Raw genomic sequence first — 27,912 nt, 5'->3', positions numbered from 1 at the left:
ATATATATATATATATATATATATATATTTATATATATATATAAAACATTCAGCCTCCACCAAGATGCGAACCACGGGCCTCCCGCTCTGTACGCGGACACCCTAACCACTAGGCTATGGACGCTGATTGTATGTCCAGAGGTTCGAAACCGGTAAGGAAGGTCGTAATTCCACTGTAGGCGTTTGTCACCTGTATCGAACAATGCTAGTTCTGTTTTTGGTGACATATTATGATTTTGCCTTACTCTAGAGATCAAACATGATGCTAACTAACTCGAAAATCATTTGTGATTCCTAAAGCCGGATCTCGAAAGAGATACTTTGAACAGACAGAAATATATATATATATATATATATATATATATATATATATATATATATATATATATTTATATTTATATATAAAGGTATGTATAGCTGTCAACGCAAACACCCACCATGAACAATTAATTGATTGAGGGAAGAATATGTTTATATATATGTATATATATATATATGTCTGTATATATATATATATATTTATATATATATATATATATATATATATATATATATATATATAAATGTATGTATAGCTGTCAACGCAAACACCCACCATGAACAATTAATTGATTGAGGGAAGAATATTAGCTTGTTTAAAAATCGCACTTTTCATGTATGAACTCATTTCATTTTTGACCTCAGCCACCATTGTAACTGAATTTAGAAAACATTAAAGATCACTTTTCGCTTTACTCGTCCTTTCGTGTCTGCTAGTTTATTCTGAAGAAAGTTCAAGGCACAAGTCCGTATTATCACCAGGGGATACACCTCACCACTTAATTTGGGGGATATCTGGCAAGTGGTTAAGAATATGGTATGAAATGACAATGGTATAGCCAGATATATGTTTATATATACTTGGCATATACCGGTAAGGTTGGAAGCCAATTCAACGTTCCCTTTGAGTTATTCATAGCAAATAAATGAATTATATAAACAGAAACACACTTCCTTCTACTCAGTCATTCGGATTACGAAATTAAACTGGTAAACAGATCCCCTAAAACGCAATGATTTTCTCTGCGTCCGTTAGCTGATGTTTCCCCATAGTCTCTTAACCGTACTGTCACATTTTGTGTAGTCGGCATCTTACCATACATTCTGTGTCAGACTATCGAAACGTTCATCAAACTTCCTGAAAATAGTAGTGAATTTGGCCATCTTCATTGTAATATTTCTGTTTGGTTACAAATGATCTTTATTGCCCGCGCATGTTCACAATTTTTACAAGCATTTCCGTGTATGGTCTTATATCTCTGTTTAAGTTTTGGCAAAGGTCACTTCGGTTCTGAAGAATATAGTTCCCGTTGATATCTGATGACGTAGTATTCACGCAAGATTTAGTTGTGACATCATTCATTTCCCTAAAACGTCTCAAATCTTTCTGAAAATTGGGCCCATATTTATTGATTTTATTCCATAATGTTCGATTGAATCGTTGATAGAGCATGACATCCCCTTTGTTCCATTTTCGTATCGCATTGGCCTGTTCTATACGTGTAGGCTCGCGGCTCACGTTTCGACGTTGCTTTTTCTTAATATACATTATGTCTTCGAATGTCCAGCACATCATTTTCTTTAACAGCAGCAAGGATTCATCAAAGTACTCCGCAATTAAAACCAGATCCAATTCTTCTTCTATTGTTTTAATTTTCTTCTGTATTGCCTGTTCATCTGTATAATAAACATTTTCGGTCAATCCTAAATCAAACAGTTGCCCATTATAACCCAGACTACATGAAAAATATTTGCACTTCGCTATTGCTGAGAGGAAATCGTCAAGAGGTGACGTTTTGATGGCTCCGTACTGCTCTTTGGTGAGACGAAGAGCAAGTTTGAATAATGAGTAATACTCCACCACAGAATACCATCGCGAAACTGGTTCACGCAAGATAGTAACATATTTAGCGGTAGGTTTCATAACCTTTTCCATGTTAGCTCTGTGGAAAGGCACGTGGTTAACTAAAACGTTAAATCCTTCATCTGTCGGTTGCCTTAGTAACATTTCCTGTGAAAAAGTTTGGTAACCCAGAATAAATCCAGTTGATGGTAGAGCAAATGTTAAATTTCTCTCATACCCATAACGTGCGATGATTGTGCCTAGTGTTGATCCGCCAGTTTTGTGCGTTTTCGCAAGTACAATGCTGTTTCTTGGTTGACAGTGATTATCTTCTAAATGTAAGTTGATTCGAAGAGTTTGGGACCTTTTCATACAACAGAATGTAAAAGAAAAGATGATAAATGTGAAATTGGTGAGTTTCTCATTTCCGAATGATAAATTGAATGTCAGTGGTACATATATAGTGATGCAAGACGACCTGTGGGGAATAGGCCTAAGGTAAGTCTGATGACGGGGAGGGGGGGGGGTAACAAGTGCTTATGTGTGACAGAACTTTAACACCTTATCCTCACCAGGGGCGGATCCAGGATTTTGAGAAAGGGGGGGCCGACATCCCGATGGTAGCACTTTAGTGATCTGCGTCCTGGGGGAGAGGTCTAGGGGAGGGAGGTTGTCCCCCTCCCCCTTGGAAATTTTTGGTTAATTGTGAGTGCTTAGATGCAAAATGGTGAAACATTTCGTCAAAAACTAGAAAAACCAGAAACGTTGCAGACACGCTTTTTTTGTGCACATATTTTTTCTCGATAGACACATATTTAACAACGCTCAACAGTGCATGTACAATGGATACACTATTATTGCGTCGATTCGTTTTTTCTTTTGCGCGAAAATTATGACACCAGATTCACCCAAGAAAAAACATAAAACAAGATATATTCAATGAGATAATTATGATTATACTTATTAATGAAAGGGGGTGTAGGCGGTTTTACACTATCTAACGCAACGTTGTCGCCAAGAACCTGCAGTATTTTTAAGGGATGGCCCGATAATAAGCGGAAACGGATCACCGACCGAAAAAATATCGGAATTTGTGGACTATTTCTTGATTCCTATTGTATTAAAACAAAACACCTATGTGAAAGACACAAATCACATTCTGAAAATTGTGGAATCCACCCCGTTACCAAAAGCAGTAGTACTTGCTACACTCGATGTCGTCGCCATGTATACCAATACTCCCCAAGAGGAGGCATTAGATATATGTCAAGAAGTCTATGAAAAGGCGGAAAAAAGCGAATATGGAATAAATAAAATATCTTCCATATCCATGCGCAAACTAATTGAACTTATTTTTAACAAGAAACTGTTTCGAGTTCAATAACCAATTCTATCTACAAAAGATCGGTTGCGCCATGGGTAGCCAAGCCTCTCCGGAAATCTGTGATATCGTCATGCATAGACTGGAAAACCAGATTTTACCGACAGATAATAAAATCTTAAAATGGCTCCGCTATAGAGATGAAATTCTATTGCTTTACGACGGTTCACCTCAGGAACTTGAACAACTAGTAAACAAGTTGAATGAAATTCACCGCTTCTTAAAGTTTACGGTAGAAATATTACACACCGAGGTACCATACCGGTACCTTGATTTGAAAATCTTCAAAGGTCCAAGGTTTTGAAACCAATGGGTTATTAGACACCAGAGTCAACACCAAACCCACGGAAACCTTCCAATACCTCCACAGAAACTCTGCACACCCACTTGCCACTTTTAAAGGCTTCATTAAAGGGGAAGTCTTATGATACGCACGTCTATGTAACAATGAGACTGATTTCTTACAGAAAAAGAATGAGGAAGAGGAAATTGCCTCAGCCACGAAAGGCATAAAATTTGAAAACCGTGGGCAATACCTCACTACCAAACCTAAACAAAAGGAACCACCAATGGTGTTCAAGCTTACCTATACACCCCATATCAAAACCACGCATTTGAAAAATGTACTTTTGAAACATTGGCACTTAATCTCGCAACACGCGGACAGGGGCGTAGCGAATTTTGTTGTTGTTGGGGGGGGGGTGTGGAGGATTTGATTTGCCGACGGATCTGGAAGTGGTGACTGAAATGGGGGAGGGGTCTAAGGGGAGGGGGTGTCCCCCTCCCCTTTGGAAAATTTTTAGTTTTGAAACGTCCTTAGATGCAATCTGGTGCATATTTTAAGTCAAATTTGGCACCGTAGAATTTCCATTTCGATATTATTTTTATGGCAGTCGGCAGAAGAAGAATTAATTGGGACCAATTATCGAACTGTGTTTTCTCTTTCACCGATCGTTGAAATAGTGAAACTTCGTGATGAAAATGTTCAGAAAACTTTCTGGTAATGAGAAATAACAACATTCATTGATATACAAGCGAGAAACGTTAAAAATTGTGTACAATTCGGGAGCCGTTTCCTTAAGTTTTCCACGGAGAACGAAAGACATCTGCGATGACGTCATTCTGAACAGAGGATAATAACAACACGTTGTCACACGATAGCGCGACTCATGGGCTGCGGCCTATACGGAAGCCTTTAATTCCATTTCTTTTACTGAGTTGCCGGCGATTCTGGCACTCGTCTAGCTGAGCCTGGCTACAGTAGCTATACTGACGGCCGTGACATTATCAGTTATTTGCCGAGAGATTTTTAACTTGCAGGCGTCGGGTGATTGGATTGGTGAATGAGTTTATCAGATGAAGAACTGGAAAATCGAAATAACCGATAAAGAAGCTCCCGTTCTCCTTTTCTCTATTCAGCTTTCCTTCTTTCTTCCCCTTCCGCTCTCTTCACCTTTTCTCCTTAGTTTCAAATTTGGAATAAAAACGATCGCGTTTCAGGGAAGAGCAGCTGGATATATATTAGGCTTTTCTTTCACCAAGTTATGCCTATTAGGAATTTGAAGTACTCCCACATAAAAAAAACGCAACTGATTTCCAAAAAGGGGGGGCCGGGGCCGGGTCGGCCCCCCCCCCTGGATCCGCCCCTGCTCACACATAAACATTTGTCTCTCTCATCCCAATTGAAATTTCATGGCTAATAAACTTTGCACGTAAAACATTCACTTGTTTGCAGACCCTCGCCTTCGCGACCAATACGTCACCCTGCGCAGTAAAGGCCAAGATTAGCATACCTCGCTCCCATTGGCTGGGGTCCATATGCATAAGCTTCATTACAATATCAACTAACAGCAGCTGTACAGAATCGCTCACCACATACCACTTTTCGCAAGGCCAGTTTGCTACACTCAGAAATGAAAACAGTCTAGCAGCAGAATGTTCGCGTTTGATTAGAGTCAACTAAGTTAATTTATGTGTCGGTTTGTTATGTCACGGGTGTAAAGGGTCTGTGGTTATGCATCGCACACCCCTGTAAAGAAGTTAAATCAAACCAGACAGTTTGAAGATGATACAAAATATCACTATGCATGATATAAACGTAACAATTTGGCACCCACAATGAATTGATGCATTTTCCGTATGTTGATGTTAACCGTTTGAAGAGAATGATGTTGAAAACAGATCAAGGCTTTGGCAAGAAAGTTTGAACACAGAGCAACGGTTTCAGAAATGTTCCATTAAACATTTTTTTCCAAGTCTCAGATTTATCCTGAATTAAACTGTTGGTCCATGTACTAACTACTAAGTAGAAACATGCGCATGCGACCGTTAATAGGTTATAAGGGGCTGAAACACTTCCAGCTTGTAGGGATTGAAACCATGTAGAGTCCAAATTTTCATTCCCTACCAAATTAGAATATATTTCATTCATTTAGCCAATAATACCAAGACAGATGATTTTCAGACAATAATTGAACCTTTTGTTACGAACTGATGGATGTTAATGTACAAATACAAGTCCTCGCAAAAGCAAAGAAAAACTTGTCAACAAAGCTGTCGTCTTATGACAGTCGCCAGTTCATACAGTACGTGTATGCGAATCACGAAGCACTGCGTACACGTGTATATGTACATACACACACCTGTACATGGCGTAAGCAAGAACTTCCCAATTTTAATAATTCGGCATCAAAGGTGCAAGACCCAGCCAATGAGAAGCTAAGTATGCAAATGATGGCCTTTATTGCGCTGGGAAAATTATTTTGCGACCCGGCGAAGTGTTATATGATCATGAACCATATAACTTCCTGCAAAAGGTGGAATATACGTTTTAAGGTAAATAAGATGTCGAATCATAAGAACTATATTGGGCGAAAAAACAAGTATTCTGTTTCATAAGCTTGAGAATAGTTCATGATCATCTACAAGCTCATCATATGTGTTAGAGTCGCGACCCAAACCATGCAGCTGCCATTGTACATGTAACTATTATTTTGTAAAATGACAAATAAACTGCATAAGATACTTTTTCGCTCTAAACATACCTTCAATAACGTAACAAAAACAAGTTCGATTTCGAGGACAAGGTATCGTCTGTTTTTGCACTTTGTATTCAAGAAAAATTGCTTAAAAGAGAGACGTTTAGTGTTGAAAGCCTACTGAGGATTGTTATTCTACCATTATTACACCAAGAATAACATATCCAATACTCTTCGACCTCTCGAATATTGTCTCGCAGTATGAGGACCAAATATTAAACAAATGTCATAGTGTGTTATTTGTTTTATAGCTTATTACTGTTGGCTTGCTGGTATACATACCCATACAAAGTCGCAGTGGCGTTGAATGTTTGTTATGGTGAGTGTTGGGGAAAGGATGGTGGGGGCGGGGGAATCTAGACTTTCTGTGACTTTATTAAGTAGGGGCTGAACCTTTATGGGCCCAGAAACGAATGAAATATTTGTAAAGGCGAGTGCTGTCGTGTGGTAACTGAATTTGACTCTCATGATAACAAAATTAGACGTCAAATGGTGCATTCTACAGCATATGTATACACTATAAATTAGGTCTATATTAGTATCCCTAAACGCAAATCTGTATGGTTGAATAATGCAGGGGGGGGGGGGGCAGGTATGCGTAGAACAATTGAAATAAGCCTTCAGCAATAATAGAGATGCAATTTACAAATGTCAATTCAACTAACATTCGATAAACCCTTAATAGTTTTTTTTGCGTATTTTGTAGGCTATTTAGAACAATACAACATTATTAAAGGCAGTAAAAAGTCTTCATAAATTAAGTGATATTTTCAAAACCCCAAATGATATTTTCACGACGAGTTAATGTTTGTAAAGGATCGTGATGTGCAGGACATGTATGATCAGTCAGTTATACTCACCGAGTTGTTTCGTTCGAACCACGTGTTAGCTGATAGATAATATGCGTTGTAACAATATAAATAGCCAACACTGAAAAGAAGATTAAAAGATATTTTGTAGACATATTTTCCACGTTACAAGTTAAGATACATAAAGATACTCTGGACGATTGATATGTTCCGCTAACGTTGCTTGTACAAAAAATTATCTTATCGTGACAGAAACGCCTTCTCGAGTGTTTGTTTTAATTAGTGAATGAGACTGTGCGCCAATTGTTTGCAGATTTCAGTATAGTTGAAAATACTTTGTTTTGATTTTTTCCCCCATTAAACAGGTGTGACGACATCGATTTTTGTACAATAAAATAGTGGTAGATGTTGCGCCTCATGCATCAATCGATTCAATTAGGTACAGCTTGTTGAACAACAAGGGTACACATATAGTTGAGGATAACAGATGTTGACGGTGAACTGTATACTTTTGTGATGAATTTGTGACATTCATTAGTCTTCACGTGAGTTTTTCCAGTACAGATAAATTGGTGCATTTTTACCAGCAATGAAAAGGTTGAAGGGATCGATCCCGATTTCAGATAGCATGACTTAAAAAATCCCTGTGAATTATTGCTGAAGAAGACCACAGGCGGGAAGAAATATGTAATACATTCTCTCTAAACTGTGCACTTCGTTCGTGCCTCGGCATTCTTTTTTAAGGATTAATGCATTTCGTGTTAAAGAATAACTTTATGATGTCGTCGACCTTAAAACACACTGTATTAGTCCAGGTCGAATTTCTATAATACTATTCATTTTTCATGTAAAGAAGCAACGAATGCTGACGGGGAAAATATAGACACTGGAAAAGAGCAATGATATTTATGGCTAGAACGGTATTCGAACCATAATACAGCGCTCTTTATATCTTTGATACGGGCTCTCCAACGAACAAATGAACAATCACATGATCAAGTTTTACTGTCATATTCCGTAGTTTGTCAAAATTAAAAAATTACAAATTACAGAAGCAACAACATTTCGAAACAAATGTCGAAACTTTGACAATTTCGACATAAAAATACAACATCGAGAAGTTAAAACGTCCCAAATTCGATCAAACACGTGACAACTTGCTGGTAAAACATTACATTTTCGGATTAAATGTTGAATTTTTTAGATTAAAAGTCAACGTTTCAAGAACAAAACGGTGGAAAGCAGTAGAATAAACGTCTGAATTTCATGGCGAAACGTCATAATTTTAACATGAAAAATAACGCGGTATATATCCGTCAAACTCCTCAGACAAATCTTAAAAAGTTTGACATAAAATATCAACATTTTGAGATGAAAAGTCAAAATGTGAGTTAAAATGTTGAAATTGCGACATAAAATGTGGAATTTTGAGGGGAAACATCGCAGGTTAACGTGACATTTTGGAGAAGGGATGTATATTTTATTTTTTTTTTGTATATAAAAACGTTAACATTTCAACACAAAATATGAACATTTTGCAATGAATTGTAAAAAATCTACGGTCACGAATAAGGAAAATTAAACTAACAATAAATAATAACGACAATAATCAATTACCTACAAGAATACATAACTTATACAAAATCAATAATCATGGAACAGAATTCTCAATGCAAATATCTCTAAACACATCATAATTATGTGACGTTAAATAAAGCCGTACCTGTACTAGACAACATCCTTCTTAAAATTACACATATACAATACGTTACGTCAAAGGCGGTTTAAGGAAAAACAGATTACATGAATTGTTGGGCTTTAATCCTATACAAAACAAATATAGGTCAATCGTCATCAATCGTAATCGTTCCTGTGTATCAATTGATTAGAATATTCCAGAAGTAAACAGAATAAAGGCTAATTTAAGCCAAGGTCGCAACACACACGCACGACGATATGCGCAACACCGACGCAATACGTAAAACACAGCGTCACACGCATTGAAACCATTGGAAACTCATTAACACCGTATGGTATACGGCCTCGCAAAAACAAAAACAAATGTTTGGCGTCAAAGATTACCAGCTATATGGTAAAATTGTAATTATTTTCGAAATGGTAGACTTGTAACAAAGTATAAGACAATAACAATTTCATTCCCGACAAACCCGGCGATCATCATTCTACCCGACAGCCATGAACACCATCGCCCTGATAAGACTTTCACCGCAAAATAACATGATTTTTCTGACACATCGGAAATATTTCCCGACAATTCTCGCTTTCGCTCAAAATTAAATATTATCTGGGAGTGTTACACCCCGCACACTTTCCTACCCTCCTGCGCAAGTGACGCCAAGAAAATTCGAAACAACCCTTTAAATGCAACTGGAACATCAATTAATAATGCTAACTTCTACATTAATGGTAGATTAAATATATGCACTGCATCATATATATAATTATTATTTTAGGTTTAAGATAAGATTACAAATTTATGGTTAACATCACAGAGTTCATGGGTAGACTACACTGACTCAACATCGATACATCCTGAGGTTTTTTTTTCTGCCCCATCAGTATGATGATAACTACTCCCCCTTACAAATCTAATACATTGGGGGGTTTACCAACACGTTTGGACCGTTTCATTTTGACCAGGTATTTTTTCAGTTGGTTAATTTGTTTGCAATGTCTGAAACTGGGAATTGCCTATTGATTGGTCGTGCAGTTGTACCGTACTTGTAAGGGCAGGGTTTGTCCAACCTACGGCCCGCGGGCAAAAGTCCGGCCCGCCGCAGGGTTGCGTCCGGCCCGCCAAAAATGCTCTACGGTGTGAAATTTAGTGAGCAGATTAATTGATAACAATTTGAAGCTATATAATCAATCATTCGAACCTTCTGGGTCCAAAAAACTGCATAAAGGTCAGTTTGTGTGACACTCTCTCAGTGGAGGGGAGGGGGGGGGTTGCCGGCTGGACTTAATTCATCTGTTTTATCAGCGCGCAGTGCTCACATTTTGTTGCCTTGGGCTTCACGCAAAAAAATCGAAAAATCGAGCGTAGGGTTCATGCGGCCCCCTCCTTCATCATAATCATTCCATGTGGCCCTCCTCTGCAAAAGGTTGGACAACCCTGTGTAAGGGTATCTGTTTGTGGGACATAATCCTAAATGTACTGTTCTGCTCGAAGTGTAGAACATGTACGCAAACGTATGTGATCTCGGTGACGAGGTGCGTCCGTCTTCCAATCTAACAATGTAAGAAACAGCTAGGTCCTGTACAATCCTTTGGTTTCAGTAGATCAATGTGGGTTTTACCTTTCCTGCCCATCATAAGTGTAATGGAGTCTGTCCTGAGGTTGTGTGTGTGTGCGTGTGTATGTTTCAGTGGAGGGGTGTTACGGTAATGGTAGAGAAACCTTGCAAGCTTGGTGTCCATGGCACCCTTCTGTCATTATCCTCATAGCATCTTTGACTGTCTGAATCGCCCTTTCCGCTACTATTTGAAGCAGGATTGTATGGAGCAGTACGTGTATATGTGCTGCACACCATTCTTTCTCAAAAAGTCAGCAAACTCTAAACTGGTAAACTAATTGCTTCCATTGCCTGTAAAAACTAAGTCCATATGTAGCAAATCTATAGCAATTTTTGAAGAACCCATAGGCCCTATTGAGTTCGCGTCATGCAGCATGCAGTTGTATCTCACGGTTTTATACATTTTGTGGTTTTCATATATACGTGCAGCAGTTACATCTGTCGTTCTGGCGAAAACAGATAGTTGTCAGTTCTCAAAACCGTTTCATAAATTTAACATTTCATGTAAACACTTTAATATGGGTCTGCAGCTAAACCGTATGAAACCGTCAGCCTTTTCAACAGATCCCTAACTGTGAAAACTGAAACATCAAGGTAGTAACCCAACAGTAGACTGTGGGCGTTGCAAACATTACATACCTTGTATATATATGTTTATAAGGCACTAAGTATTAAGTGATTAAAATATCTGCTATTTATTGATTTGTAGGTTTGTTTTAAAATTAAAAGATATCCAGAATCAAACTTAAAAGATTTTAATAATTATATATTTAATAATGAAAATATATGTAGAACATGTCCCGTTTGATAAAGAAACACTTTTTGCCCAGTTCGCGGTCCATAGGTTGCGAATTACGCTTCCGATCTGATAGGTTGATCAGTGTCTAGTTTACTCTAGTAGATTTATGTAGTGAAACTGAAAGTTCAGGCTGAAGATTCTTTGCTAGGTAGAAGAGTTTTGCGTAGAAATCTTTGATACACGATAGGCTCTCTGCCATAAGCAATAGCCTAATGTTAATAAATGTTCAATATTTGGCCCACGTTGACTTCCACAGCGACAGGTGTATTCTGAAACCTTCGAAGTAATCGGTTAGCGACGATTTAGCACTATACCTTTGGTAAATGAACATCTTAAAGCTAGGCCGACTGTAGTGTAGCCCTACTACTATAACTTAGGCCTACGTGGGCTAGTGTTGTTGTAGGCTCTAAATTTGACAGTGTTATACTATCATAGAGCTTACAAATTCGTACCGTGTGAATACTGTTAGTATAGCCTAGGCCTAGGAGATAACTTACCGATAACTTAGACTCATTCGTCACCTGTTTGGTATGGTAGCCTACAATTGTACTAATGTTAGAAGCCTATACTGGTCTTACCTCATTCATGAATTGACCAGGCTAAGTAAATTTAGGTTGTACTTAGTTGTAAGGAGCATCCTGGTTGGCTTTGGCTATTATATATTCATAGAAGTCTGTATTTATGTTGTGAACCCCATGAGTTCCATCTTGTTTTGGGAAATAATTTGGCCTAACTTTAGAATCTGTATCATATGAATGGGAAAGCTTACTAGGGGCTAGGAATTAGGGTTAGGAAGTAGGGTTAGGCATTAGGAAGTAGGGTTAGAAATTAAGGTAAGGAAGAAGGGAATAGGGTTAGGGGTTAGGAATGGTACGGATTCTAAATTAGTACCAATAATTTATGAGACATTGCAAATTCCCATACTAACATACAATGTTTTGCAACAAACTTTGTGATGTAAATATTGACTTCTTCAACACAGCGTTGTACATTTGATAGTTTATATATCAAAATGGACAGTATTTTATTAACTATTATTCAGTCTAACACTTACAAAGAACTTCAATAGTTGTGATACACAAAAGCGGTGGCTGAATAAATATAAGGTTTTTGACATGATTAAATTGCAATTTGTCATGTAGGCTATACAATCAGAACAAACAAAATTTATAATGTTCAGTCAAAGTGATAGTTAAGCAAGAAAATCTCAAGTTTTTAAATTGATAAGTTATAATCACTTTTATGAATGATGTCACCAATTTAATGAAATTATATATACTGTAAAATTCATGTTGTGAAGTTAGGTACATTTCTCTGTGCTGAGTGCATTGCCACTCAAGATACAGTATGTATGTAAAATTGATAAAAATCTGATTCTGGGGAATCTGATCAAACCATGAAAGACATCACAGAATAAAACAGAGAGATTTTCGTTATTGCTGCCATAATCATCAATTTTTTGTTTTAAATTGCGCTCTTTACATCACAAAATCAATGGCAGTCCTGCCTAACAATGCACATATTTAGGACACATGCAGTAGCTACTATAAAATTAAAGGGATAATCTGTAGGCAACAATTTAAAGCTTACGTTGAAGGGGGAAATCCACACTGCTAGTTGGTATCCCATCTCAAAACGTTTCCCTAACTTGAGATATGGTTCATTGAATGTAACCTACTTTGAGTGGTTAAAATTTTAGCTACTCCAGGAACTTGAATCACAGTACAGGTGGTCTGTGATATCATCAGGGAATATGCTCTGTAGAAGCTGTACTGTTAATATAATCTTCTTGTTGTAGCCTGAAATGTGTGCTTAATAGCTGTCAATGTTCTCTGTATTAAGAACTTCATCAATATGCTTCTCCTTTTAGAGATTTTGTTCTCCTCTGTGGTTAAATGATTGAAATATATCAGGAAATCAAAGACATTTTCAGCTGAAGTGCCCTGATGACACAATTCATTTTGCTGTTGCAGTTACAAACTATATACAAGATTTTAATAATGCATACCTTTGTCATATAAAATGCTATGAGCATGTGCTTTTGGCCAACAGATGCAAAACAAATTCAGCAATTTGTTAAGCAATCAACTTTAGCCACCAGAAATCAGGGTTGGCGGAATAAAATCACGGTGATGTAAATCACTGCTTTAAATCGGAGTGTATAGCCTAGTGGTTAACGCCGGCGCCTCCCAGTCATGAGATCCCCGGTTCGATTCCCCGCTGACAGCAATGTGTGTCATCTGGCAAGGGTGTTGTTGAATAACAACTTCCTGACATGGACGTTAAATGGATGTGTGCCGAGAGATTGGCTTCGGTCAGCTTGCGAGTCTACAAGCCTCCATGGCTTCTTTCGCGAGTTCCTGCTTGCGGGAAGATCACATATTCATACATATACATACAAATCGCAATTTAAATCAATTGATTTTTTTTTTGAATTACTGATTTATATCACTTTTTTTCTTCTTCATGAATGTTTTTAACTTTTTATGCAATGTGTTTGTAATTTTACTACTGTTAGAAAATATTGTGAGTCTGCTTCAGAATCAGTTAGTCATCTTATACTTGTAAATTAAAGGTTCCAAGGGTGTTTCCAACTGAAGTCATTAAATGTAAAGAAAGCTTCAATGTGCTTGTCTTAAATGGTGTCTAAAAAGTGTATTGTACAGTCAATTGACTTCAAGTTTAACAATCCTTTCATGTTCAAGGCCTTTAATAAGAACACAAGCTGAGCAGCTTTATGAGTTCCAAGTTAGTTTCTCAGCGTAGAGTGGACCAGACCAAACCTGGTTCAATGTGTCTTTGCAATTGAGGAATACTATAATTGATCCTCTAAGTTTAAAACTATTGTTAATACTGCTTCTTAAAGCTACTGAAGATATATCTAATTGATAATAATACATGCAGCAATGACCAGCAAACATGCTCTGGTGTATTATGTTTTTATTTATCTCTTTATTTTTTTCAGATGTAGGTCTTTGCAAGAAAAACCTCTCATAATGGCAGGTGCACCTCAAGCATTTGAGACAGCTCACCCGTCAGAGTTCATTTACGTGTCTCAACGACACTGTCAGGATACACTGTCGATGATCAATGTACTTCGCAAGCAAGGAGAGCTATGGGATGTTGTCATCAATGTCAATAGCAACAAAATCTATGCTCATCGGATTATTCTGTCAGCTTACAGCCCTTACTTCCGGGCAATGTTCACTGGTGAATTAGCAGAGAGCAGACAGACAGAAGTGACGATAAAGGATATTGATGAGAGAGCCTTGCAGCAATTAATAGACTTTGCTTACACAGCTACAGTTACTGTTGAGGAAAGCAACGTCCAGACCTTGCTTCCTGCTGCCTGTCTTCTCCAACTGACAGAAATTCAAAATGCATGCTGTGAATTCTTAGAGAAACAGTTAGATCCTTCAAACTGTCTGGGCATAAGGGCATTTGCAGATACCCACTCATGTAGAGAACTGCTAAGAGCCGCAAATGAGTATACGCACGATAAAATATTGCAGGTAAGTATGCTCTTATATAAGAAAGAGGATTTTTTTACCAGGTTTCGAAGATTTGGAGGCAATTTTCAGAAGTAGAATGACTTAGATAGTGTTGCATCAGTGGGACAGTTATCATTTTAGACTGATCGTGTCAGTTTGTTAGACTACATAGATACTACTTCTAGATTAGCTCATTCGGCATGACAATGTTATTTGTCGTCAATGTTTTCTTTTCAGCGTTTGAACAGATTCATGAAATCTTTTGCCATTTGGTTAATGTATGAAAATACATAATGGCAAACTATAACAGTTGATTATTTTGACAGAGGAAATTAGCCACAGGAAGACACTCTTTTGTGCAGTTTTTTGTTGTTTTGATGTTTGGCTCTAAAATGTTAGCTGTGGGTGTCACTTAGAGTGCTGCTCCTTACCACAGAATAACTCTTAAGAGAGACGTACTACTCAAACCCTATTATTACTACAGTAGTTTGTACAGTAGTTGCTCGCCTTTATTGCAACTGGCGCATTTCTCTGTGGAATTGCAATTTGGCATGTTTTGAACACCTGTCTAAGCGTACTGGATTGGTTCACTTGTAACTGTATCCTATGTATATTCAGTATGTCACCCATGGCTGTAGCAAATCAAACATGCATATTTATCTTCCAAGGCCTGCCCACAACAGCCAAACTTGTTGCCAGGATTTACTCTATGCTGGTGACATATAACAAAGATCATAGACAGGGAATACTTGTGTATAGGGATGTACAAAATATTGTTAGAGCCAAGGCTGCCAAGCATGTCTAATATTAGTTCTATGTCCAAGTTAATTTTGGCCTTCATTTTTCAAAGGTCATAGATCATTGGCGTGATGTTAGACCCATCTTCAGCATTATCCCCTTTCTTTCCTCTCAATAAATGACATAGAGGTTGTATATATAGTGTCATATTTGTAACAATACATTTTGGTCATCACCTCTGCCTGTTCTTTTCTCTCTATTTAGGTAATTGAAAGTGAAGAATTTATGCTGTTACCTGTAAATCAACTGATTGAAATCACAGCTAGCAATGAACTCAACGTATTGAATGAAGAGCAAGTCTTCAACGCAGTCATGTCGTGGGTGAGGTATAACATACCTGAGAGGCGGAAACATCTACCCTCGGTAGGTTACCATCTTTATCAAAGTAGGCCTAGGAAACACATTCATCCTTGGTAGGTCATCATCTTTATGATAACAGGGCTGGGGAACACATCTACCCTTGGTAGGTCACTGTCTTTATGATTACAGGGCTGGGGAATACATCTACCCTTGGTAGGTCACTGTCTTCAAGATTACAGGGCTGGGGAATACATCTACCCTTGGTAGGTCACTGTCTTTATGATTACAGGGCTGGGGAACACATATACCCTTGGTAGGTCACTGTCTTTATGATTACAGGGCTGGGGAATACATATACCCTTGGTAGGTCACTGTCTTTATGATTACAGGGCTGGGGAACACATATACCCTTGGTAGGTCACTGTCTTTATGATTACAGGGCTGGGGAATACATCTACCCTTGGTAGGTCACTGTCTTCAAGATTACAGGGCTGGGGAATACATCTACCCTTGGTAGGTCACTGTCTTCAAGATTACAGGGCTGGGGAATACATCTACCCTTGGTAGGTCACTGTCTTCATGATTACAGGGCTGGGGAATACATCTACCCTTGGTAGATCACTGTCTTCAAGATTACAGGGCTGGGGAATACATCTACCCTTGGTAGGTCACTGTCTTTATGATTACAGGGCTGGGGAACACATATACCCTTGGTAGGTCACTGTCTTTATGATTACAGGGCTGGGGAATACATCTACCCTTGGTAGGTCACTGTCTTCAAGATTACAGGGCTGGGGAATACATCTACCCTTGGTAGGTCACTGTCTTCAAGATTACAGGGCTGGGGAATACATCTACCCTTGGCAGGTCACTGTCTTTATGATTACAGGGCTGGGGAATACATCTACCCTTGGTAGGTCACTGTCTTCAAGATTACATGGCTGGGGAATACATCTACCCTTGGTAGGTCACTGTCTTTATGATTACAGGGCTGGGGAACACATCTACCCTTGGTAGGTCACTGTCTTTATGATTACAGGGCTGGGGAATACATCTACCCTTGGTAGGTCACTGTCTTCAAGATTACAGGGCTGGGGAATACATCTACCCTTGGTAGGTCACTGTCTTCAAGATTACAGGGCTGGGGAATACATCTACCCTTGGTAGGTCACTGTCTTTATGATTACAGGGCTGGGGAATACATCTACCCTTGGTAGGTCACTGTCTTCAAGATTACATGGCTGGGGAATACATCTACCCTTGGTAGGTCACTGTCTTTATGATTACAGGGCTGGGGAACACATATACCCTTGGTAGGTCACTGTCTTTATGATTACAGGGCTGGGGAATACATCTACCCTTGGTAGGTCACTGTCTTCAAGATTACAGGGCTGGGGAATACATCTACCCTTGGTAGGTCACTGTCTTCAAGATTACAGGGCTGGGGAATACATCTACCCTTGGTAGGTCACTGTCTTTATGATTACAGGGCTGGGGAACACATATACCCTTGGTAGGTCACTGTCTTTATGATTACAGGGGTTGGGAACACATATACCCTTGGTAGGTCACTGTCTTTATGATTACAGGGCTAGGGAATACATCTACCCTTGGTAGGTCACTGTCTTTATGATTACAGGGCTGGGGAACACATATACCCTTGGTAGGTCACTGTGTTAATGATTACCAGCCTGGGGAACACATATACCCTTGGTAGGTCACTGTCTTTATGATTACAGGGCTGGGGGAATACATATACCCTTGGTAAGTCACTGTCTTAATGATTACAGGGCTGAGGAACACATATACCCTTGGTAGGTCACTGTCTTTATGATTACAGGGCTGGGGAATACATCTACCCTTGGTAGGTCACTGTCTTCATGATTACAGGGCTGGGGAACACATATACCCTTGGTAGGTCACTGTCTTTATGATTACAGGGCTGGGGAATACATCTACCCTTGGTAGGTCACTGTCTTGATGATTACAGGGCTGGGGAACACATATACCCTTGGTAGGTCACTGTCTTTATGATTACAGGGCTGGGGGAATACATCTACCCTTGGTAGGTCACTGTCTTCAAGATTACAGGGCTGGGGAACACATATACCCTTGGTAGGTCACTGTCTTTATGATTACATGGCTGGGGAATACATCTACCCTTGGTAGGTCACTGTCTTTATGATAACCGTGCTGGGGAACACATATACCCTTGGTAGGTCACTGTCTTTATGATTACATGGCTGGGGAATACATCTACCCTTGGTAGGTCACTGTCTTTATGATTACAGGGCTGGGGAACACATATACCGTTGGTAGGTCACTGTCTTTATGATTACAGGGCTGGGGAATACATCTACCCTTGGTAGGTCACTGTCTTTATGCTAACCGGGCTGGGGAATACATCTACCCTTGGTAGGTCACTGTCTTTATGATTACGGGGCTGGGGAACACATATACCCTTGGTAGGTCACTGTCTTTATGATTACAGGGCTGAGGAATACATCTACCCTTGGTAGGTCACTGTCTTTATGATAACCGGGCTGGGGAGCACATCTACCCTTGGTAGGTCACTGTCTTTATGATTACAGGGCTGGGGAATACATCTACCCTTGGTAGGTCACTGCCTTTATGAACATAGGGCTGGGAAACACTTGAAATATTGTGATCAGTAAATTGACAAATGATGAGAGAAATTGTTGCAATCATACGTTTGTAATACTTTTTTTTCTATGATCATACTGTTACATACTTCATCCTAGAAGACAGCACTCAATGTTCCTGTTCATTTCTCTGTAAGCAGTGGTATTGATTCCTAACTGGAGAGTAAAAAGAGTATGCAGTGGTGATGCATTACGTGTGTATGTGCTTGTAAAAGGGTAACTTAAAAAGATCATGGTGGCTTATCTTCACGCTTGGTGTGTGGATCATCCTATTGAGTGCAAGAACCCTACTCTTTGTTGTGAAGGTCAAAGGTCATTTGAGGTCAACGGAAAACTTTGTAAACACAACAACTCAAAATGTAAATCTTTGATGATGTTCATACATGGTATATACCCCCTTTGGTAAGTTTAATAAATCTAGTGAAATTGGTGGAGGTCAAAGGTCATTTGCAGTCACCATAGGTGAAACACTAAAAATTTGTAAACAATTCAAAAAGTACATATATATCTTCTGAAGTTCGTACTTGGTATGTAAATCTGCATTGGCAAGTACAAGAACCCTGTTGAAATTGGTAGATGTCAAAAGTTCTTTGAGGTCAACAGACGTCAAACTCTGAAAACTTTGTGAACCTGATAACCCTTGAATTAAGGTTTGGATGATTGTCATATTTGGTACATATGGTCCAACTTATGCATTACAAGAACCCTATTCTTGAGGTTATTTGAGGTCAAAGTCTTAGAATTTTGTAAGCATGCACCTGAATACTCAAAAGGTACATCTTTGAAAGTTCATTCTAGGTTAGTATAGGTTTGAAACCATGAAGACATGATAACCGCAAAAGTAACGCTTGGTTAATGGACTTCTTACTTGATAGTTAGGTCCGTGATAGTGCAAGAACTTTGCTGATCAGTAGCGGTCAACATATAAGAATCTTGTTTGTAGTGTTACTGTAAATGTTCTCATGTGAAACATGGCAAGGAACTCACTATAAAGCCAACTGGCTTTCTGGTTAATCTCTCCACAGATTTTACAGCATGTGCGAATACCTTTACTCTCACCAAAGTTTCTGGTAGGAACTGTCAGCCGGGATCCTCTTATAAAAAGTGACGAGGCTTGTAGGGATCTGGTAGACGAAGCCAAGAATTACCTCCTCCTACCTCAAGAAAGACCATTGATGCAGGGTCCAAGAACTCAACCTCGCAAACCAATCAGATGTGGTGAAGTGTTGTTTGCCGGTGAGAATACTAGTATAAGCCAACTGTTGAACAGAGGCAAAGACAGTTACATGAAATGCCATCTGAAAATGTATTTTCTTCTGCCCCATTTCATAGATGTTAGCATAAGTATAAACACCTGGTTTTGTGCATCCTCTCAGCTCATTCTGGGCACCCATTTTCATGAAGCAGACATGTGCCATGTTTACTGGTTCACTTCCTATTTGTTCTCATAACGATAATGAACAACCTCTGAAATAAACCTAAAATGCCTCCAGGTTATTGTTACATTAGAGTACGTAATGCATATAAACCAGCCGTGTCATTTTATTGATATTATAATACGAACAACTTTCGAAGTAGTTAAAATGTAAAGAAAAAAAACATTTTCATTTGAGGTGTATCAAGTTTTTCATTTTCTTGAGGTGCAACAAGGATTGCCTCATTGCACTTGACCAGTTCTCAATGTTTCATACAATCTTGCAATGCAAATTACATATACGGCAGAGGAACACAGTTTGTGAAGGCAATTTGCTTGTATGTGTCAACTCTTCTTGTTGACATCAATAAACTTCCTGTGGGTGCATTGTTTCTTTGTGTTTCAAATTTTGAGCCTTGAAGAAGATCCTGCTAGGATCGAAACGTCAGGCCAACTTACTTTTACACATTCTCTTACACAGGCTCTCTAGTGGATAAGCAGTTTGCTAACAGTTTTATTTTATTTTATTCAAATCTTTAGTTGGAGGTTGGTGTAGTGGAGATGCCATATCTACTGTAGAGAAGTACAATCCACAGACAGGTGAATGGAAACTAGTGGCCTCGATGTGCAAGAGAAGGTGTGGAGTTGGTGTGGCTGTTTTAGATGATCTGCTGTATGCAGTAGGAGGTCACGATGGGTCGTCTTACCTCAACAGCATTGAAAGGTACAGCAGTGCTGCATATTCAACAAAAGCTTTATGATTTGTTCTTTATTTACTATTGTGTGGTTAACCCTTGACAATGTTGTAGCTAGTACCATGAAGACAGTTTCAAAAGCAATACAGTTTCCTTTAGAAAGTCAGAAATGTCAATAGTTAAGATATTTTCATTATAGTATAAATGAGATCTGCTTAATTTTGAGTATTTACTCCCTGCTGTTAACCCCTGTGAAAGAAAAGATTTTTGTTATCTTGAGGATAATGATGTTTTATCAATTCATTTATTTCCTTTTGTCTTTTGCCTAATTGTTTTGCTGCAAGTTTTTCATGATTTGTCACTAACCTCAATATTTGTTGTAGGTACGACCCACAAACAGACCAGTGGTGTGATGATGTTGCGCCCACAAGCACTTGTCGGACCAGTGTTGGGGTTGCCGTGCTGGATCGTTACATGTACGCTGTTGGTGGGCAAGATGGTGTGTCCTGCTTAAACATAGTGGAAAGGTAAACAAAAAAGACAAAGAAAATAACACTAATTGGCTTGCTAACTTATGAGGGTTATAATTGTAAATGATATTGTTGCTACTAGGTTTTGCATTCCTCTATGATTGCCAGACAATCCTCATTAGCATCTGAGGAATTTTACTGGAATCCCTATGCAAATGTGTTTCATTGTTGCACACTAGACGTCTATCAGTACTTGGCATTTCAGTTGTCTGCAGTTTACACTATATATGTTGTATTGTTTACTCTATATATGTTGTATTGTTTACACTATATATGTTGTATTGTTTACTCTATATATGTTGTATTGTTTACACTACATATGTTGTATTGTTTAAACTATATATGTTGCATTTTTACCAGAAGCTACTTCTTCTTTCTTTTCCTTTTGTGGATTTGTTGTCGTTTGTGATAGATTTTTGTGTCCTTATTTGCATTTATTGATTCAACCTTTGTGGACAAGAAGTGTTTCAAAAGTGTGTTAAGAATTTGTAAACGTCTGGAGAAGTAGTTTTCTGGCTATGCCCAGGATACTTGTTCTATGCAGGCTGCATTGCAACTGAAGTATGAGTTGTCAAAGTTGTATTAGTTGATTAATCGTGCTTCGTACAACATTGTATTTTGGCTACATGCATAAGACGGTTTTCCAACTTTTGTCAACTTCCTACTCTTATTATGAACTAGCATGACTGAGTTGGAAAGAACACAATGAAACAGAAACTAGCAGATGTAGTAGATTTGTGCTTTAGTACATGTGGCCACTCTAATTGTGTTTTATCTCCAACTAAACTTGATATCTTACCTGTCTGTTATGGCTGGCCTAGTTGGAGGCATTAATTCTATTGCATTGCCAGACTAAAATACAATACTGAAGCATTATGAGCTGTGTCTTTATTGGTTTACTGAATAGATATGAACCTCATTCAAATCGTTGGACATGTGTAGCAGCCATGAGTACCAGGAGACTTGGTGTAGCAGTAGCAGTTTTAGGTGGCTATCTTTATGCCATCGGTGGTTCAGATGGAACATCACCCCTTAACACAGGTAAGGATCCGAGGGTTAATGTTACCTAGTTTTTCCAAATGTAGTATTTTGCAATTTAACAATAAATTTGTGAAAACATTGACATGGTAATCTAGTTTCAAGATATTGAGATAAGGTTTCCATGCAAGACGGTGACCAGTGACATACTCAGCCATTGTTTGCCAGATAGCCAGATCCTCGGTAAAAAGGGCAAGAAAAGTAAGGCACATCCAGTGGTATTTTAGCCAGTGAGGCAGTCTCCACACTGAGGGTGCTTGCTAAATACAACTTTATGAACAGATTCAACAGAAAGCAGATGTTTTCTGAGGAAAGTGAAGAACAGATATAGATGACTACAAGATGTTAATGGGAACTGAAGAAAGAAAGTTTAGAAAAATGCCACCATTTTGCATATAAGCACTCTGTCAAAGAACATTTAGCCCAACTGGAAGGGGCACTCTGAGACCACTCCTCTGGGCCATAAACTAGTTTTGCTCATTTAAGTTTAAGCTGTTTTTCCTTAAAACTGTGTGTCACTACTTTCCCACATCAAATATCCCACTTTCTTGCTGTAGCCAATTTATTGTATTTGACCTCTCTAATGCATTAGGACATTTCTGAGCTAAGAATGCATTCATTACAGTTTGTGTTGGTATCTTTATCATTTTCAATTTACAGTGGAGAGGTATGACCCCAGAAGCAATAAATGGACACCTGTTGCACCGATGGGTACAAAGCGTAAACATCTGGGTTGTGCTGTATACAATGACATGTTGTACGCAGTAGGAGGCAGGGATGAGCAAACAGAACTAAGCAGTGCTGAACGTTATGATCCAGTGACCAACACATGGAAACCCATCGTTGCCATGAATTCAAGGAGAAGTGGGGTAAGGCCCTATTCTAGTTCTTACAGTACACTATAACTTACTCTGATGACCAGTTGCTACACACAACTAGCACCTGGATGTCCATCCAATTCTAAAAAAAAAAACAGTTAAAGATTTGCTGTGCCTTAGCGGAACCTTGAACTGTTTCTAGAACTGTGCTTTGTGTTTGTCACCAACCCCCCCCCCCCAAACTTTTGTCTCATTCTAAGCAATATTGCATAACTATTTGATTGAGAGAGCATATATTTATATTTTGATTGTCACATTTCTCAGGTGGGTTTAGCTGTGGTGAATGGTCGCTTGATGGCAGTTGGAGGCTTTGATGGCACAACGTACTTAAAGACTGTTGAGGTTTATGATCCAGAGAGCAAGTCATGGAAAATGTGTGGTAATATGAACTACAGGAGACTCGGAGGTGGTGTAGGAGTAGTCAAACTCTCACAATCAGATGGTCACATGTACGGAACCAAAGATGCAAAACGAATGGCAGATTTGACTGTCACATGATACTGTCACATGACAGCTGCTGGTGGATAACGTTGAATAGACGCATGAAGAGGCTGCCAAGGTCAAGCTAACCATGTGTGTCGTTGCAATTAAAAGTGCTACTATGTATATAGCGGCTTAGCTTATACACCAGCTGTTTGCCTCATCAGCTCATTCATCCTTTAAACAATAAAGGAGAACCACATAGCAATGCAACTATAACACATCTGTGTAGTAATATGTCATTCTACTCAATTCCTGAGTAATCTCCTGACAAACTTTGAGCCATTCTGTACAATATGCCAATCAAATGGTATAGGGTTGTAGCATTATCTCATGAAAGTGAGACACACTGGTTGCTCTACACTGTACATTTCATGTTGCAATTAATTGAAGTTAAGGTGTTTTTTTTTTTGTTTTTTTTTTGAGCTTTATAAGCTGTGCACTCAATTAAGCTGTTGTTTGGTTTGATTTTAACTGACTTAACAGTTAATGTCATGTCACAGTATTATGTAGAATGTTCATAGATAGCCTAAAGACATGTGAGAATGATTAACACTCCATGGAGCCCCAATGCAGCACCTGCTTGCCCCAACCCCACCTCTTAATACATTTTGCCAGCACAGTCCCAAATGAAATGTGTGTATGTTTTGCCTGGAAGTATTCACAGTTCTGTCCTGTTGACCTTTGGGACCCCCCCCCCTGGGCACTTAGGTCATCTGCTTGTTGGATAGTCCATCACTAGTGATATTAATCTTAATCATTGCTACATGTTGACAAGTTTGCATCAAAGCACAAGTACAATTTATGTGATCAGTGAAACTTGTTTATGTTTGGTTTGCCAAAACTAAATATCTTAAATTTTAAGAAAGAAAGAGAGAGAAAAAAAAAAGAAGGAAAGAGTTTACAATAATTGGAGTGGTATTGAATAGCTGTAACTAGTTGTGTGTGCTCATCACCATCTCTGTTATTAGAGTTGGCCCTACTGACATTTCCAGATCTTAGAATGAACATTAACAACTCCTTTTACTCATTTAGTGGATACAACATCACCAACACTGATATTCATACAAATTAAGTTTGTGCAATCTAAATGTTTCATTTTGAATTGATAGATTGAAATTGATGTCATCACATTTTTCATAGAGGAATTTATAATCATGTTTAAATTTTATGGAAGATTAAGGATCACCCTCAGATTAAGGATGAATTAAGACGATAAAATAACAGATTGCATGAAGTTATAAATTATAAACAACCATTAGTTAGGAATTCATACTGAGAACCTTCTGATTACAGTAAAAATCCAGATCTGCAGAATTTAACATGACAGCTAGACCCCATGACTACTATGATGGGATTTTTTGTATCCTAACTGTTGATTGGTCACATAAGGACACACCTGCAAAACTATTGCTATTAATTTATTAGTTGCAGCCAGAAAGTACAGCCAAAACATATCCAAGTGAGCACGGCCTACATGCGTGCCATCTAGAAATGAACACCTACGTCCTAAAATCTCATTGTTCTGGAAGGATGAAAATTTAGGTCACAAGAGAGAGAGAAAAAATTGTTTACCTTTTTCTATATATTTGAGCAGATGAGTAAACATGCTGCCATGGATGTATTTAATCAGGTAATCAGAATAAATAACATATATTCCTATTACATGACCAAAGGCTTTTCATGCTGCTCTAGAAAATCAGCTGCAACATGAGTCTGTTTGTTCTTGCAAGAAGGTTCTTGTCACTGTCAACACAAACCCTTATTTGTGTACTTACTCATTATTTCTGCCTAGAGGAGTCCCTCTTTGCCACATCTTCTTTTTGGCTAGAAAGAATTTCTAGTTTTCAGTTAGAACTTTCTTTTATTCATAATACCAAACAACTCTTTAGCCAAAAAAAATGTCTACACTCATTTTTGTTTTACATATTCTGTCCAAATTGTTTTTATTTCTGCATCTTTTTTTTATTTTATGAAAGCTCTAGCTTGTAATTAGGAATTTTCTTGTTAAGCTTGGCATATTTATGTTGCAGTCAATTTATATAGTATCTATACAAGTTTGTTGATGTTGTGATCCCCATAATGCGGGTAGGCTCGAAGAAGATATTATTAACATTATCATATATTTATTATTTTGTGTGACATTTCTTTAAAGATGCTTGTGGTGTTCACGGGTAAACATCTCAGCCACAAAATACAAAACGTACTGTTACATTGTTGTAAGGTTACAATGGGATATATACAACAAAACAGAAAATAACAAACCAACAGGGTTGGTCTGTAAATTTATAGTGACTTAGCCTTCTTTGTATATAAGTTTCAGTTTACTAATCAACTAATACTAGTACCAACCAGTTGAAGAAATAATATATCAAAGATTTCCTACACTGAATTTGCCAAGCAGTGCAAAATTTTAAATACATTAAGCAATATCTTTATTGTATTGAATATTTGAAAATAGAGTGCTACAAGTCACATGTAAACATTTAAAAGGATATTCTGGTGGCTGAAAATGATTGCTTAGCAAAACTGCTGGAAATTGTTTGAATCTTTATGTAGGAACCACATCTTCAATAGCATTTTGTATTGCTGCTAAGATATGAAATTTTCAAATTGTTTGATATTTTGTAAATGCTTCTGGCAACTGCAGAATTGATGATGTCATCATGGCACTTCAGCTGAAAATGTCTTTGCTGTTCCTTCTAGTTAGTCAATCATTAAAGCCACAGGGGAAAAGAATATTTCTATAAGAAAGAATTATTTTGATGAAATTCTAAGTACAGAGAACAGTGACAGCTAAGCAAACACTCCAGATGTATCAGGTTTCAAGGAAGGATCAACAAGAAGATTATAAATGCCTAAGAAAGCTTTTGAATAGCATTCGCCCAGATGAAATCACAGACCCCATTTTGTAACCCTACTTCCTGGAGTAGTTGAAGGTTTAGCCAGTCAAACTAGGTAACACTCAACCATATCTTAAGTTAGGGACACGATATTGAGATGGGGTTTTCAACTAACAGTGTGGAATATTTTTCTCTTCAATATTAGTTTCACATTGTTTGTCACAAGAAAATCCTTTTAATGACCATGACAGGTTTGGATGTTGTCTTTGTCCCTAATTTTAATTTTGGAGGGGGCGGGGGGTTGAAACTGGGAGCGTTAGACTCAGTACTCATGTACAATGTTTTCAGGATAAGTATGGTACTGCATACTGCTTTCCACACTGATGATCATGACACGTAACAGATGAGAGAGAAGTACGTAAAAGTATTCACTGTATCTAAGATAACTTTGTGGGATCATTTTGTTCTAAATAACTTTCCATGATTGAAGAATGTACTATTGTTACTCTGCCATGAAAGTTTCTTCATGCAATGTGTATTGTCTTGTGTGTTATATTATTATATACCAATGTCCATTTTCCATATTTCAAATGACCACTTTATCTTTCTTTAACAGGTTTATTGAAGTATTATACTGCAGTGTTGTTTTAAGTGGTGTAATTACTTCAGTCTTCTCAATCAGTGACATGTTAAACAGCACAAACACCATGCTTTCTTATATGCAAAGATAAATTGGCAAGTTGTGCTGTGAAATGTAACTAAGGTTACCTTTTGATGTTGGGTTTGAAGATCTACAATGTCAAGTTTCAATACACTATTTTTTTACATTACCAATGAATATGTTTGTATTCGAATGAACATAACTGACAGAGCAATATTTGATATTGTCAATATAATAAGTATTTATGTTAATGCCAAAAGCATGCCTCTAAGGAGTCCATCTGCTAACAAAAACCGTGTTATTCTTTCACAAAGTTAATGATTCTACCCATTCTTGTGTACACCAAGAAAGCAAAACAAAAATTTCCCTTCAGTCATGGACCTTGCCCCAGTTATCAAGGTAGCATGCATTCTAAACAGTTAACTATCAATGATACCAGTAAATTTTGGCACATCTTGGTAGCAGAGTGCTTCCAATTTTTGGAAAAGTAATTTATTTCGAATGTCCCGTATGGTGCTCTATGCAGCTATGATAGCCTATCAACAATCTGTACAGGTGATCTCTTTTGCTGATAGCCTATCAATAGCCTGTACAGGTGACCTCTGTTGCTGATAGCCTATCAATAGCCTGTACAGGTGACCTCTGTTGTTGATAGCCTATCAATAGCCTGTACAGGTGACCTCTGTTGTTGAGGGCCTATCAATAGCCTGTACAGGGGACCTCTTTTGCATTTGTGTATAAGGAATGATGTATTCACCAAGAAGAGACATTGGTGCTTGAAGTAGTCACCTACTGTGTGTGAAAAAAAATGAGTTTTAGATGTACATATCTCTATGGCTGAAATTAAATGTAAAAGTTCAATTCCTTGTAATTTTTATTGTTTTTATTCCTTTAATGC

At 38.1% G+C, this 27,912-nt stretch overlaps 2 protein-coding genes and 1 long non-coding RNA gene across 4 annotated transcripts in view; 2 read left to right on the top strand and 1 right to left on the bottom strand.

The window, feature by feature from the left end:
- Positions 1 to 985, top strand: part of LOC139964125 (uncharacterized) — a 60,261-nt gene extending 59,276 nt beyond the window's left edge. The window contains exon 2 of the long non-coding RNA XR_011791835.1: positions 919 to 985. This is a non-coding gene — a long non-coding RNA (uncharacterized lncRNA). The remainder of the gene's footprint in view (positions 1 to 918) is intronic.
- Positions 986 to 1,098: 113 nt separating this feature from the next.
- Positions 1,099 to 7,299, bottom strand: LOC139964122 (galactosylceramide sulfotransferase-like). Its single transcript, XM_071965484.1, has 2 exons — positions 7,162 to 7,299; positions 1,099 to 2,246 (listed from the first exon to the last, which is right to left on the bottom strand). The coding sequence occupies exons 1-2, from the start codon at positions 7,263 to 7,265 to the stop codon at positions 1,241 to 1,243; spliced, it is 1,110 nt and encodes a 369-aa protein (XP_071821585.1). The 5' UTR covers positions 7,266 to 7,299; the 3' UTR covers positions 1,099 to 1,240.
- A 4,006-nt stretch (positions 7,300 to 11,305) lies between these two features.
- On the top strand, positions 11,306 to 27,875 carry LOC139964119 (kelch-like protein 20). Of its 2 annotated transcripts, none has more exons than XM_071965479.1 (9): positions 11,306 to 11,513; positions 14,189 to 14,735; positions 15,717 to 15,875; positions 19,501 to 19,711; positions 20,430 to 20,613; positions 20,968 to 21,111; positions 22,022 to 22,155; positions 22,813 to 23,021; positions 23,295 to 27,875. In XM_071965479.1, the coding sequence occupies exons 2-9, from the start codon at positions 14,220 to 14,222 to the stop codon at positions 23,526 to 23,528; spliced, it is 1,791 nt and encodes a 596-aa protein (XP_071821580.1). In that variant the 5' UTR covers positions 11,306 to 11,513; positions 14,189 to 14,219; the 3' UTR covers positions 23,529 to 27,875. The 2 variants fall into 2 exon arrangements, with proteins under 2 accessions (XP_071821580.1, XP_071821579.1); XM_071965478.1 differs by having other exon boundaries at positions 11,307 to 11,542.
- Positions 27,876 to 27,912: the final 37 nt, after the last annotated feature.

The sequence above is a fragment of the Apostichopus japonicus genome, chromosome 22 (genome assembly GCF_037975245.1).
Source record: "Apostichopus japonicus isolate 1M-3 chromosome 22, ASM3797524v1, whole genome shotgun sequence".
Lineage (NCBI taxonomy): Eukaryota > Metazoa > Echinodermata > Holothuroidea > Aspidochirotida > Stichopodidae > Apostichopus > Apostichopus japonicus.
Note: the sequence above shows the minus strand (reverse complement) of the source record. Positions and strands in the feature narration are given on the sequence as shown.